Genomic DNA, 13,774 nt, shown 5'->3' with positions numbered 1-13,774 from the left:
CTCCCTCTTTCTCAGCTGCAGTGCCAGCATCCTGCTGGCCTTCTCCCTATGCTCGTAAACCGCCACCTTCACCTTTCGGAGCTGTTCCACTGCCCTCCCAATGGTTAACAAACCAAATTCCGCCTGTAGCCTCCGGCATTTCCTTAAAAGCCCTGCCTCTGGTGCCTCCGAGTACCTCCTATCAACTCGTAGAATCTCCTTTACCATTCTGCCCTATCCGTCTTCTCCCTGTGAGCCTGGATCGAGATCAGCTCTCCTCTCACCACTGCCTTCAGCGCTTCCCAGACCACCGTTGCTGAGACCTCCCCGTATCATTTACCTGCAGGTAGTTTAGCATGCACTTCCTCAGCCTCTCGCACACCGCTTTGTCTGTAAATAGCCCTACATCCAACCTCCATTGCGGGCACTGCTTGCTATCTACGCTAACCTGCAGGTCCACCCAATGTGGAGCATGGTCCGAGATCGTAATTGCCGAGTACTCCGTGTCCACCACCCCTGCCAATAGGGCCCAATCCACAACAAAGAAATCGATCCAAGAATGCACCTTATGTACGTGGAAGTAAAAAGAAAATTCCTTGGTCCTCGGCTGCCTAAATCTCCATGGATCCACCCCCCCTCCCATCTACTCCATGAACCCTTTCAGCTCCTTTACCATTGCTGGCACCTTGTCCGTTCTCGGGCATGACCGGTCCAGGCCTGGATCAATAACCATATTAAAATGCCCTCCCATAATCAGTTTGTGCGAATCCAGATCCGGAATCTTCCCGAGCACCCTCTTTATAAAATCCCTGTCATCCCAATTTGGCGCATATACATTGACCAGGACAACCTTCATCCCCTGCAGCTTGCTGCTAACCATGGTGTATCGACTTCCCTCATCCGAGACTACTCTCTCTACCTCAAATGCCACCCGCTTGTTAATCAGAATTGCAACCCTCGAGTCTTTGTATCCAGCCCCGAGTGGAAAACCTGACTAATTCAGCCTTTCCTCAACCTGACTTGGTCCTCTACTTTAAGGTGTGTCTCCTGCAACATTACCACGTCCGCCTTCAGTCTCCTCGGGTGCGCAAACACACGTGCCCTCCTTACCGGCCCATTTAGCCCCCGAACATTCCAGGTAATCAGCCTAGTTGGGGGGCAAAGTGCCCCCCCTCTTTCTTGGGCCCGCCTCCAGCCTGTGCACCCCGCTTCCTCCAGCCCACCCCATGGCGGCCCCCCACCCCTGACCCCCTCAGTGACCTTCCATCGAAGTCCCTCCCTCGACAGCAGAACCTACCCCCCTCCCAGCAACACTACTTTAAAACCTAACCCATCCAGTCTCCCAAGAAGTCTCCCACCGCTCCCCTCCCCCCACCCATACAAACAAATTCCCTCATCTAACAATCCCCAAACAAACACCCAGCAGCAAGAAAACACAAAAACAAAAGCACCACCCACCGAAACTCAAACAGGCACATCTCCATCCCACAAAAGTGCATATCAATAAAAACACAAAACAAACCCTCAAAAGGGACATTGCCAACATCTAGAAATAGAATAGAAATAGAAAATCGCTTATTGTCACGAGTAGCCTTCAATGAAGTTACTGTGAAAAGTCCCTAGTCACCACATTCCGGCGCTTGTCTGGGAAGGATGGTACGGGAATCGAACCGTGCTGCTGGCCTGCTTGGTCTGCTTTAAATGCCAGCGATTTAGCCCAGTAAGCTAAATCTACCGGAAAAAAAATGAAAAATCGCCCCCCCCCCCCTTTTTCCCTAAACAGAGCTCCAAAAACAGACACAAAACAATAAGAGAAAGCATAACTAATTTAAAAACAGGAAAACAAAACCCACCAAAAACCAAGGGCGAGAAAAGAAAAAACCCCAGGAAAACCGTGAAAAGGGTCCAATATAGGCCAACAAGTTGTCTCTAAATCCGCGAATTCTCAGAATTCCACCAGTCCTTTGCTTTTCGCCAAGTCCAGTACCTCATCAGGCGACTCAAAATAGTGGTGTTGGTCCTCATGCGTGACCCAAAGATGCGCCGGATACAGCAGACCGAACTTCACCTTCTTAAAGGAAAATAGCCTAGATTTGGTTCAAACCTGCCCTCTTCCTCGCCACCTCCACGCTGACGTCCTGATACACTCGCGGGATGCTGTTGTCCCACTTGTAACTCCGCGTGCCCGTGGCCCACCGAAGAATGCATTCCTTGTCCAGAAATCTATGGAATCTCACCACCATTGCTCTTGGAGGGTCCTCCGCACGTGGCTTCCGAGCAAACTCCCGGTACGCCCTGTCCACCTCCAACGGTCGGGGGAATGCCCCCTCCCCCAGCAGCTTTTCGAACATACCCGCCACGTATGCCCCAGCGCCTGCTCCCTCAGCCCCCTCCAGGAGCCCAACAATGCTCAAGTTCTACCGGCGGGACTGGTTCTCAAGGTCCTCCACCTTCTCCAGGAGCCTTTTCTGCTGTTCCCGAAGTATCCCCACCTCCAGCTCCACCGCTGTTTGATGCTCCTCTTGATCAAGCAGTGCCTTCTCCACCTTCTGAAACGCCCGGTCCTGGGCGTCCATTCTGATCTCTAGCCGATCAATTGATTCTTCAATCGGGTCCAAGCATTCCCGCTTCTGCCTGGCAAAACCACCCTGAATGGCCTGCATCACTGGGTCCGTTGGTCGCTGAGCTGCCACCTCAGGGGTCCGGCCCTCGGCCATACTGTCTCCTGCTGCAGCTTCAACACCGCTCGTGACTGACTTTTTGTTTCTGCCCTTTCGTGCACTTCTGGTCCTTTTCTCCATGTACCAATGCATGGAAACAGTGCCCAATTGCCTCAGCCTCCGAATTTGCCGTTTAAAACCGGAAAAAAGTCCGGGGGAAAGGTCCAAAAGTCCGAGCAGAGCTGGAGCCACCAAATGTGAGACTTGCTCCTCCATAGCTGCCACTGGAAGTCACAGGAAATGTGACTTGAGGCAAATATATTTCAACTCCAACTTAAACAGCGATGATCAGCTGCTAATCTCCTGAAATGAATTAATCTATACATTGAATAGTTGATTTTTCACTGCTGTGAACCACCACCTACCATAAACTGGGTTACAGCCAAAAGATCCAATTTTATTTGTAACTCTTGACTAGAAAGGAAAATATTTTGTTTTCGATCACCATTTGGTGGTGGATTCAAAGCTAGATCCGAGTGACAAAAGGCTACGGTATGTATCCATTGTTAGTGGTTTTGAGTTATGGAAAAATCTAAGGGCGGGATTTTTAGCCCTACCCACTGGTGGGACCTTCGGTCTTGTTGAAGACTACCCCGCCTGCAGTGAGTTCCCTGGAAGCAGGCTGCATAAAATGCCATAGATTTCGGCGGGAGTGGAAGCCAATGGTAGCCCAAGTCAAAAGACATTTTCATATTTATGCTGTTGGACATAAAGTGCAAGAGGAGAAACTTTTTTTGATGCGTTTATTGTTTTGCCCTTATGCGTGTGAGAGTATCCATTAGTATTGTGATAGAAATTTAAATTTATTTATTTTCAACTCTTTTTAAAAAAACAAATTCCAATAAGGGGCAATTTAGCGTGGCCAATCCACCTAAACTATACATCTTTGGATTGTGGAGGTGAGACCCATGCAGACACTTGAGAGAATGTGGAAACTCCACACGGACAGTGATCCGGGGCCGGGATTGAACCTGTGACCTCAGTGCCGTGAGGTAGCAGTGCCAGCCACTGCACCACATTGTTGTTCACGTAATTTAAATTTATGTTGGAATTCTGAATGTTTCACAGGACTATGGCTACCTGGGGAGGTTCAACTCAAGGCGCATTAGATGATGATGAGGATGATGAGGAAGAGGAAGAGAACAATGATGATGCTGGCGATGATGAGGAAGAGAATGACTACCAATCTGATGGGATTGTCCAGTCAGAAGTTGAAACAAGTTCTCATGAAACATATACAGTATATCCCAATCAAAACAGAAGCCAAGGAACGCACAATTCAAGAGAGAGCAAGAACAGGTGGGTTGAAGTTGAGCACTGTTCAAAGAATGTGTGTAGTAATGAACTTATCTAGGCACAAGAAAAAATATATATTTAGTTTGATGGGCAATGGGTGAAGGAATTTTTTTTCTCTCCGATGTGCACAGGGGTGTACTCCCGAATCGACTTTTTCGTGATGGGTAGGACGTTGTTGCCAGGGGTGGTCGGTTCGGAGTACTGGTCAATTATTGTGTCGGACCATGCGCTGCACTGGGTGGACTTGCGGGTCAACAGGTGAGGGGGTCAGCACCCGCAGTGGAGGTTGGATGCGGGGCTATTGGCGAATGAGGAGGTTAGTGAGCAGGTGAGGGCGGCCATTCGTGGATATGTGGAGCTGAACGACACGGGGGAGGTTTCGGTGGCCACATTGTGGGAGGCACTGAAGGCAGTAGTGAGGGGGGACTTTATCTGATACGGGCAAACAGGTAGAAGGTGGAACGGGCGGAGATGGAGAGGCGAGTGGAGGATATCGTGCAGGTGGACAGGAGGTATTAGGAGGCCATGAAGGCGGGGTTGTTGAGGGAGCGGCAGAATCTGCAGTTGGTGATTGGGCTTTTATCCATGGGGAAGACCATAAGACATCGGAGCAGAATAAGGCCACTTGGCCCATCGAGTCTGCTCCGCCATTCAATCATGGCTGATATTTTCTCATCCCCATTCTCCTGCCTTCTCCCCATGACCCCTGATGAGGCGATAGAGATGGGCACAGTCCCGGGCCCGGATGGGTTCCAAGTGGAGTTTTACAATAAGTTTTCGGGGGTCCTGGAGCCTTTGCTGGTGAGGGTGTTTAACGAGGCGAGGAAGTCGATGGGATTGATGACTTTTATCGCAGGCCTCGATCTCCTTGATTTAAAAAATGGACGAGGACAAGGATCCGGAGCAGTGTGGGTCCTACAGGCCGATCTCGTATTTAAATGTGGACGCCAAGATGTTGGCCTTGAGAATTGGGGACTGTGTGCCAGGGGATGACGAAACAGGGTTCATGAAGGGGAGGTATTTGTCGGCAAACATCAGGAGATTATTGAATGTAATAATGATGCCCCCCCGAGGGACAGGATGTGGAGGTGGTGGTCACCATGAACGAGGAGAAGGCCTTCGATCGGGTGGAATGGGAATATCTGTGGGAGGTGCTGGGGTGGTTTGGGTTTGGGCAGGGATTTGTGGATTGGGCCCGGCTGCTGTATCAAGCACCAGTGGCGAGTGTGCGGACAAACCAGGTGAGCTAGCATGATTTCAGGCATCGAGGGATGAGGCAGGGATGTCCACTCTCCCCATTGTTCTTTGCCTTGGCTTATAGAGCCACTAGTGATGGCGTTGAGAGACTGGCAGAGGATAGTCCTGGGTGTGTGGGGGGGGGGGGGAGCGCGCGCAGAGTTTCACTTTAGGTGCCGACTTGCTGCTGTACATTTCGGACCCGAAATTTAGGCAGCCTCATGTAAGGACATGAATTTTGGGGCACAGTTAACGGCGCCTCTGCCGTTCTTGCCAGCCAGGTACTCCACAAGCCTTGTTGTGGTGGCGGCTCTGTGGGTTTGGGGACAGTGGTGGCAGCATCTGGGGCTGGAGGGCGGCTTCGGTCTGGGCACTGATATGTGGCAATCATCGGTTTGTTCCAGGGGTGCTAGATGGGGGGTTTCGGGGGTGGCTGCGGGCAGGGATCGAGCAGTTTGGGATTTGTGCATTTCGGACCCGATGGGAGGTATTGGGGGGATTATGGGGATCTTGGAGGAATTCGGCCGGTTTTCGGTGTATAAATTGAACATGGGGAAGAGTGAGATCGTTCCAATCCAGGCGAGCGGGCAGGAGAAGAGATTGGGGTTTAAAGTAGTGGTGTTGGGGGGGTGCGGTGTTAGCTCTCCCGAACTTCATGAATTACACAAAGTGTAAAAGGTAGTGGGGGAGGGGACAGTATGGGAGTGAATGGAGGCAGCCTCATGTAAGGACATGAATTTTGGGGCATGGTTAACGGCGCCTCTGCCGGTCTTGCCAGCCAGGTACTCCACAAGCCTTGTAGTGGTGGCGGCTCTGTGGGTTTGGGGACAGTGGTGGCAGCATCTGGGGCTGGAGGGCGGCTTCGGTCTGGGCACTGATATGTGGCAATCACCGGTTTGTTCCGGGGTGCTAGATGGGGTTTTCGGGGGTGGCTGCAGGCAGGGATCGAGCAGTTTGGGATTTGTTCATCGGCAGCAGCTTTCCATGCGTGGAAGAATTTGAGCTCCCCGGCGGGAATGGGTATTTGCAGGTGAGGGACTTTGTGCGGAGGCAAGTATCGACCTTTCCGCAATTGCCACCCCAGAGGCTGCAGGATAAGGTGGTGTCAAGAACGGGAGTCGGGGAGGGGGAAGTTGTCAGAAATTTATATGGAACTGATGGGCTGAGAGGGGTTCCCCGAAATGGGTAGTAAAGCGTAAGTGGGAGGAAGAGTTGGGTTGGGAGTTGAAGGCTGGGTTGTGGGAGGATCCTTGAGGAGAGTTGATACATCCTCGTGAGCGAGGCTCAGCCGTATTCAGTTTCAGGTGGTCCACAGGACACATATGACTGTGGCCCGGATGAGCATGTTTATTGAAGGGGTGGAGGATAGACCTGGGCGGTGCGTGGGTGGGCCTGGGAAACCATGTCTGCATGTTCTCAGCATGTCCAAAGCTTGGGGGATTCTGGCAGGGGTTTGCCGACATTATGTCAGAGGTTCTGAAAGTGAAGGTGGTCCAGAGGTACCGATTTTTGGTGTGTCAGAAGATCCGGGAGTCAAGGGGCGAGAGAGGCTGATGTCTTGCCCTTTGTCTCCCTGATAGCCTGGAGACGGATCTAGTTAGAATAGAGGAATTCGGCTCCACGATGTCAGGGGTGTGGGTGAGTGACCTGGAAGGATTTCTCAGGTGAGAGAAAATAAAGTTCGCCTTGAGGGGCTCGGAAAAATTAAGCAGTCAGCAATGGGGAGGGTAAAAGGAGGAGGCAGACGGAGTTGGGCAAGTGGGGGCATGTTGGTGGGGTATTTTTGGTTGTGCTGGTTATATTGGCTTTGTCAACATATGGGCTTTATCAGGTTGTGTTTTTGTCCATTGGGTTAATATATAAATTTCTCAATAAAATATTTTTCAAAAATAAAATAGGGATGAGGTCCTGAGGAGTGATTATCGAGAGCTCTTAAAAAGATTAAGAAGCAGGAACACAAGGGTGGCAACCTCTGGGTTGCTTCCAGTGCCACGTGTTACTGAGGGTAAGAACATGAGAATCTGGCAGATGAATGCACAGATACAAAATTATAAGACCATAAGACATAGGAGCAGAATTAGGCCACTTGGTCCATTGAATCTGCTCCGCCATTCAATCATGGCTGATATTTTCTCATCCCCATTCTCCTGCCTTCTCATAACCCTGATCCCCTTATTAATGAAGAACCTATCTATCTCTGTCTTCAAGACACTGTGATTTAGCCTTCTGCGGCAAAGAGTTTCACAGACTCACCACCCTCTGGCTGAAAAAATTCCTCCTCATCTCTTCTCTGTTTTAAAGGATCATCCCTTCAATCTGAGATGGTGTCCTCTGATTCTAGTTTTTCCTACAAGTGGAAACATCCTCTCCACGTCCAGTCTATCCAGGTCTCGCAGTATCTTGTACCTTTCAATAAGATCCCCTCTCATCCTTCTAAACTCCCAACGAGTATAGAGCCAGAGTCCTCAAACGTTCCTCAGATAACAAGTTCTTCATTCCAGGGATCATTCCTGTGAACCTCCTCTGGACCCTTTCCAAGCCCAGCACATCCTTCCTTGGATATGGGGCCCCAAACTGCTCACAATACGCCAAATGGGGTCTGACCAGAGCCGTATACAGCCTCAGAAGTACATCCCTGGTCTTGTATTCTAACCCTCTTGACATGAATGCTAACATTGTATTTGCCGCCGTAACTGCCTCTGAACCTGCGCATTAACCTTGAGAGAATCGTGAACAAGGACTCCCAAAACCCTTTCCAAAGCATTTCCCCATTTAGAAAATAGTCTATGGCGGGATTCCTCCTTCCAAAGTGCATAACCTCACACTTTTCAACATTGTATTTCATTTGCCACTTCATTGCCCACTCTCCCAGCTTGTCCAAGTTCTTCTGCAGCTCCCTTGCTTCCTCAATACTACCTGACCCTCTACAGATCGTTGTATCATCTGCAAACTTGGCAACAGTGCCTTCAGTACCTTCTTCCAGATCATTAATGTATATTGTGAAAAGTTGTGGTCCCAGCACAGACCCTGAGGCACACCACTAGCCACCGGCTGCCATCCTGAAAAAGACCCCTTTATTCCCTCTATCTGCCTTCTGCCAGTCAGCCAATCCTCTATCCATGCCAGGATCTTACCCTTAACACCATTGGCATTTAACTTATTTAACTGTCTCCTGTGTGGCACCTTGTCAAAGGCGTTCTGGAAATCTAAATAAATCACATCCACTGATTCTCCTTGTCTAACTTACTTGTTACCTCCTCAAAGAACTCTAACAGACTTATCAGACACCCCTTTGACAAAGCCGTGCTGACTCAGTCCTATTTTACCATGCACTTCCAAGTGCTCTGCGATCTCATCTTTAATAACAGACTCTAAAATCTCACCAAAGTCAGGCTAATCGGCTTATAATTTCCCGTCTTCTGCCACCCTCCCTTCTTAAACAGTGGTGTTATATTAGCCACCTTCCAGTCCTCTGAGACCCTTCCTGCCACCAGTGACTCCTGAAAGATCATCACTAATGCCTCCACAATTTCCTCAGCTATCTCTTTTTGGACCCTGGGGCATAGTCCATCCGGTCCAGGTGACTTATCCACCTTCAGACATTTCAGTTTCCCCAGAACCCTAAAATTGGTGCAGGGTGCAGGGATTCAGATTCTTCGATCATTGGGATCTTTTGGGGCAGAGATGACCTGTTTAAGAGGGACGGGTTGCATCCGAACTGGAGGAGGGACCAATATCCTGGGGGGCTGATTTGCTAGTGCTACAAGGGAGAGTTTAAACTAGATTGGCCGGGGGGGGGGGGGGGGGGGGGGGGGGGGGGGGAATCCTATTACCCTGGCCCCGGGGAAATATTTGGAGGCCGGTCGTATTAGCTTCGTTGAGAATTTGGAGAAAGTTTCGCCAGCACTTCGGGTTTGGGACAGGGTAAAGGGAAATGCCGATTCGGCGGAACCATAGATTTAAGCCAGGGAAGTGGGTGGAAATTTTTGGAAATTGGAGGAGAAATGAATTAGGACACTAAAAGATTTGTTTCTTGGGGGTTGGTTTGCAGGCTTGAAGGAGCTGGGAGCGATGGGCTGGAGCAGGGGGAAATATTTAGATTATTGCAGGTTCGAGACTTTGCCAGAAAGGAGATACTGAGCTTCCCGGTAGAGCCGGCTTCCACATTGCTGGAGGAGGTGCTGACGACAAGGGGACTGGAGAAGGGGGTAGTGTCGGCGGTTTACGGAGAGAAGAGGAGAAGGCACCGCTGGAAAGCATCAAGGCAAAGTGGGAGGAAGAGTTGTGAGAGGGTATGGAGGAGGGGTTCTGGTGTGAGGTGCTCCGGAGGGTGAACACCTCCACCTCGTGTGCGAGGTTGGGGCTGATGGAGCTGAAGGTGGTCTCTAGAGCACACCTCACAAGGGCGAGGATGAGCCGGATCTTTGAGGGGTAGAAGATGTGTGTGAGCATGGCGGGGACAAACCACGTTCAGTATTTTGGTCCTGTCCAAGCTGGAGGATTACTGGAAGGAGGTTTTTAGGGTAATTTCCAAGATGGTGCACATGAAACTGGACCCAGGTCCCCGGGAGGCCATGTTCGGGGTGTTAGACCAGCCAGGGTTGGAAACGGATGCGGAGGCAGATGTTGTAGCCTTCGCCTCGTTGATCGCACAAAGGCGGATCCTGTTGGGGTGGAGAGCAGCCTCTCCACCCTGTGCCCTGGGGTGGAGGGAGGGCCTGCTGGAATTGTCTCTTGAGAAGGTCAAATTTGAACTGAGGGGAAGGATGGAGGGGTTCTACAATTCATGGATCTTATTCATTATGCACTTTCGAGAATTGGATTGCATCGAACATTAGTGGGGGAGGGGGCTCAGAGAGTTGGGGGGGGGGGAGGAGACTGAATGTGTTAATGGTGAGTATGGGTGGTTCCTGATTCCTTTTTGTTATTTGTTTATGTTAACATGCAGGCTAATGTTTGGGGGTTTGGTGGGAGGATGGGGTTGTTATTGATATGGGGATTGATATGACATTCGTTCCTGATTATTGTTTATTGTTGGGTGTAAATTTGGGAGTAAATTTGAAAAAGGAGGAGAATAAAAATATATTTTTTAAAGAAGTGAAATAGCTAGAGTTCATGGTCTAGATGTTCCTGTTCGGGTGAAGGGCGTGGCTGGCAGCAGTGTGGAACCCTAGATGACAAAACATATTGAGGTTTTGGCCAGTAAAAAGGAGGCATGGCTCAGGTTTAAGTAGCTGGAATGAAGGGATTCTCTGGAGATGTACAGTGGATACAGCAGTATACTCAAGGAAATTAGGAGGGCAAAAAGGGGGCACTGCGGTAGCTTTGACGGAGAGGATTAAGGTGAATCCAAAGGGATTCTTTAAGCATATTACAAGAAAAAGGATAACTAGAGAGAGAATAGAACCCGTCAAGGACCAAAGTGGGCACATATTGTGAAACCGCAGGAAATGGGTGAGGTTCTCAATGAATATATCTCCTCTGTGAAGACTTGGGAACCTGGGAAGGTTTGTGGTGATATATTGGGGACAGTTCGCATTTCAGTACAGGAGGTAATGGACACAATAAAATGTGTGAAGGTGGATAAATCTCCAGGCCCTGACTGGGTATATCTAAGAACACTGCGTGAGGTTGGAGAAGAAATTGCGGGAGCCCTGGCTGAGATATTTGCATCATCGTTAGCCATGGATGAGGTACCAGAAGACTGGGTAGCAAATGTTGTGCCCTTATTTAAGAAGGGCTGCAAAGAAAAACCTGGGAAATATAGACCGGTCAGCCCAACATCTGTGGTGGGTAAGTTACTAGAGAGGATTCTGAGGGATACGATATACAGACATTTGGAAAGACAGGGTTTGATTAGGAGTAGTCAGCAAAGCTTTGTGCATGGGTGATCGTGCCGTACAAATTTGTCAGAGTTCTTCGATGAAGTGACCAGGAATGTTGATGAGAGCAGGGCGGTAGATATAGTCCATATGGAGTTCAGTAAGGCCTTTGATAAAGTTCCACATGGTTGGCTGCTCTGGAAGGTTAGATCACCTGGAATCCAGGGAGAGCTGGCAAATTGGATATACAATTGGCTTGATGGTCAGAAGCAGAGGGTAATGGTGGTAGGATGTTTGTTGGACTGGAAGCCTGTGACTAGTGGTGTGCCTCAGGGGTCAGTGCTGGGCCCATTGCTGTTTGTTATTCATATAAACGATTTGGATGAGAATGTACAAGGCATGATCAGCAAGTTTGCAGATGACACTAAAATAGATGGTGTTGTAGACAGTGAGTTAGGTTATCGAAAAATGCAGCAGGATCTTGGTCAGCTGGGGAAGTGGCCCGAGAAATGGCAAATGGAGTTCAATACAGATAAGTGTGAGGTGTTGCATTTTTAAAAGTCAAATGAAGGTAGGACTTTCACGGTGAATGATAGGACCTTAGGGAATATCATGGAACAGAGGGACCTTGGGAGTTCAGGTGCACGGTTCTCTAAAGGTGGAGTCACAGGTTGATAGGGCAGTTAAGAATGTCTGGCAGTCAGAGCATTAAGTATACAAGTTGGTAAGTTTTGTTGCAGTTGTACAGGTCGTTGGTGAGGTGCACCGGGAGTATTGTGTTCAGTTTTGGCCCCTTGCTATAGGAAAGATGATATTAAACTGGAGAGAGTAAAGAAGAGATTTACAAGGATGTTGCCAGGACTCATGGAATTGAGTTATAGGGAGAGATTGGGCAGGCTGAGACTTTTTTCATTGGAGAGGAGACTGAGGGATGATCTTATAGAGGTGTATAAGATCATGAGAGGCATGGTTAGCGTGAATGCACTCAGTCTTTTTCCCAGGGTTGGGGAATCGAGAACTAGAGGGCATTGGTTTAAGTTAAGAGGGGAAAGAATTAATGGGAACTTGAGGAGCAATTTCTTTACACAGAAGATGGTACGTATGTGGAATGAGGTACCGGAGGAAGTGATTGAGGCAGAGGCATTGACAACATTTTAAAAGGCATTTGTCAGATGCATGGATAGGAAAGGTTTGGAGGGATATGGGCCAAATGCAGGCAAATGGGGTTAGCATTGATGGGCTTTTCAGTTGGCATGGACTAGTTTGGGCTGAAGGGCCTCTCGCCATGCCATTGATTCGATGAGTAGGACCGATTAGGGTTAAAAAAGGGGACATGCATGTGGAGGCAGTGGAAATAGCAGAGGTACTTTTTTTAAAAAAAAAGACTAAATTTAGAGTATCCAATTCATTTTTTCCAATTAAGGGGCAATTTAGCGTGGCCAATCCACCTAGCCTGCACATCTTTGGGTTGTGGGGGCGAAACCCACGCAAACGGGGCAAGAATGTGCAAACTCCAGACAGACCGTGAGCCAGAGCCGGGATCGAACCTGGGACCTCGGTGCCATGAGGCTGCAGGGCTAACCCACTGCGCCACCATGCTGCCCCAGCAGAGGTATTTAGTGTGTGCTTTGTCTCTGTCTTCACAAAGGAAGAAGATGCTACTTAGGCCGAGGCGAGAGAGGAGGTAACTGGGACACTGAAGGAATTTTAAAATGAGGAGGAGGAGGCATTAGACGATGTGAGAGAGGAGGTAACCGGTACACCTAAGGAATTTAGAATTGAGGAGGAGGCATGAGAAAGGCTATCTGCTAAAACTGGATAAAGTGCCAGTACTGGATGAGATGTATCCAAGGGAAATGAGTGGAAATTGCAGTGACATCAGTGATAGTCTTCCAATCTTCCTTAGACACTAGTGCCAGAGGGCCGGAGAATTACGAACATTACACCCTTGTTCAAAAAGGGATGCAAGGGTAAAGACGGCAACTGCAGGCCAGTCAGTTTGACTTCAGTGGTCGGCAAATTTATGGAAATTATATTTCAGTACAAAATCAATAGTCACTTAGGCAAGTGCAGGATAATTAAGGAAAACCTGCATGGATTCATTATGGAAAAATAATGTTGAACTAACTTGGAGTTTTTTGATAAGGGCAACGCTGGTCATGTGGTGTATATGGATTTTCAATAATCAGTGCCACACAACAGGCTTGTGAGCAAAATTCTAGCTCATGGAATAAAAGTGAAAGTAGGTACTTGGATAAGAAATTGGAGGAGTGACAGGAAACAAGTGATAAATAATTGTTTTTCAGCTTGGGGGAAATGTTGGAGTGGAATTCCCCAGGAATGAAGTGTTGTCACCGTTGCTCTTCCTGATGTATATCAATGACCTAGTCTGTGGTGTTTGGGGCGTGATTTCAAAATTTGCAGATGATGCAAAGGTTGAAATCGTTGTCAACTGTGCTGAGGATAGACTTGGACTTCAGAAGGACATAGAAATGTCAGTGGATTGGCACACAAGGAGCAAATGGATTTCAGTGCAGAGAAGTGGGCGGTGATTCATTATGGCAGGAAGAATTTGGAAAGACTGTACAAAATAATGGAAGAAACTTTAAAGGAGGATCAGGAACAGGGATCTTGGTGTGTATGTACATAAATCATTAAGGTGGCAGTGTATGTTGTGAGAGCAGTTAATAGAGCATGTAGTATCTTTGGCTTTATTGATGG

The 13,774-nt window shown here is 48.8% G+C and overlaps 1 protein-coding gene across 8 annotated transcripts in view; it reads left to right on the top strand.

Annotated features, from left to right (window-relative positions):
• pcm1 (pericentriolar material 1) overlaps window positions 1-13,774 on the top strand; it is a 263,929-nt gene that overhangs the window by 127,376 nt on the left and 122,779 nt on the right. For all 8 annotated transcript variants that reach the window (XM_038791084.1, XM_038791089.1, XM_038791083.1 and 5 more), the window contains one exon: window positions 3,768-3,998. In XM_038791084.1, the coding sequence (XP_038647012.1) occupies window positions 3,768-3,998 (231 nt within the window). The remainder of the gene's footprint in view (window positions 1-3,767; window positions 3,999-13,774) is intronic.

Source organism: Scyliorhinus canicula, chromosome 3 (genome assembly GCF_902713615.1).
Source record: "Scyliorhinus canicula chromosome 3, sScyCan1.1, whole genome shotgun sequence".
In the NCBI taxonomy this organism is placed as follows: domain Eukaryota; kingdom Metazoa; phylum Chordata; class Chondrichthyes; order Carcharhiniformes; family Scyliorhinidae; genus Scyliorhinus; species Scyliorhinus canicula.
The sequence above is the reverse complement of the archived record's forward strand: the minus strand, read 5'-3'. Positions and strand labels throughout refer to the sequence as shown.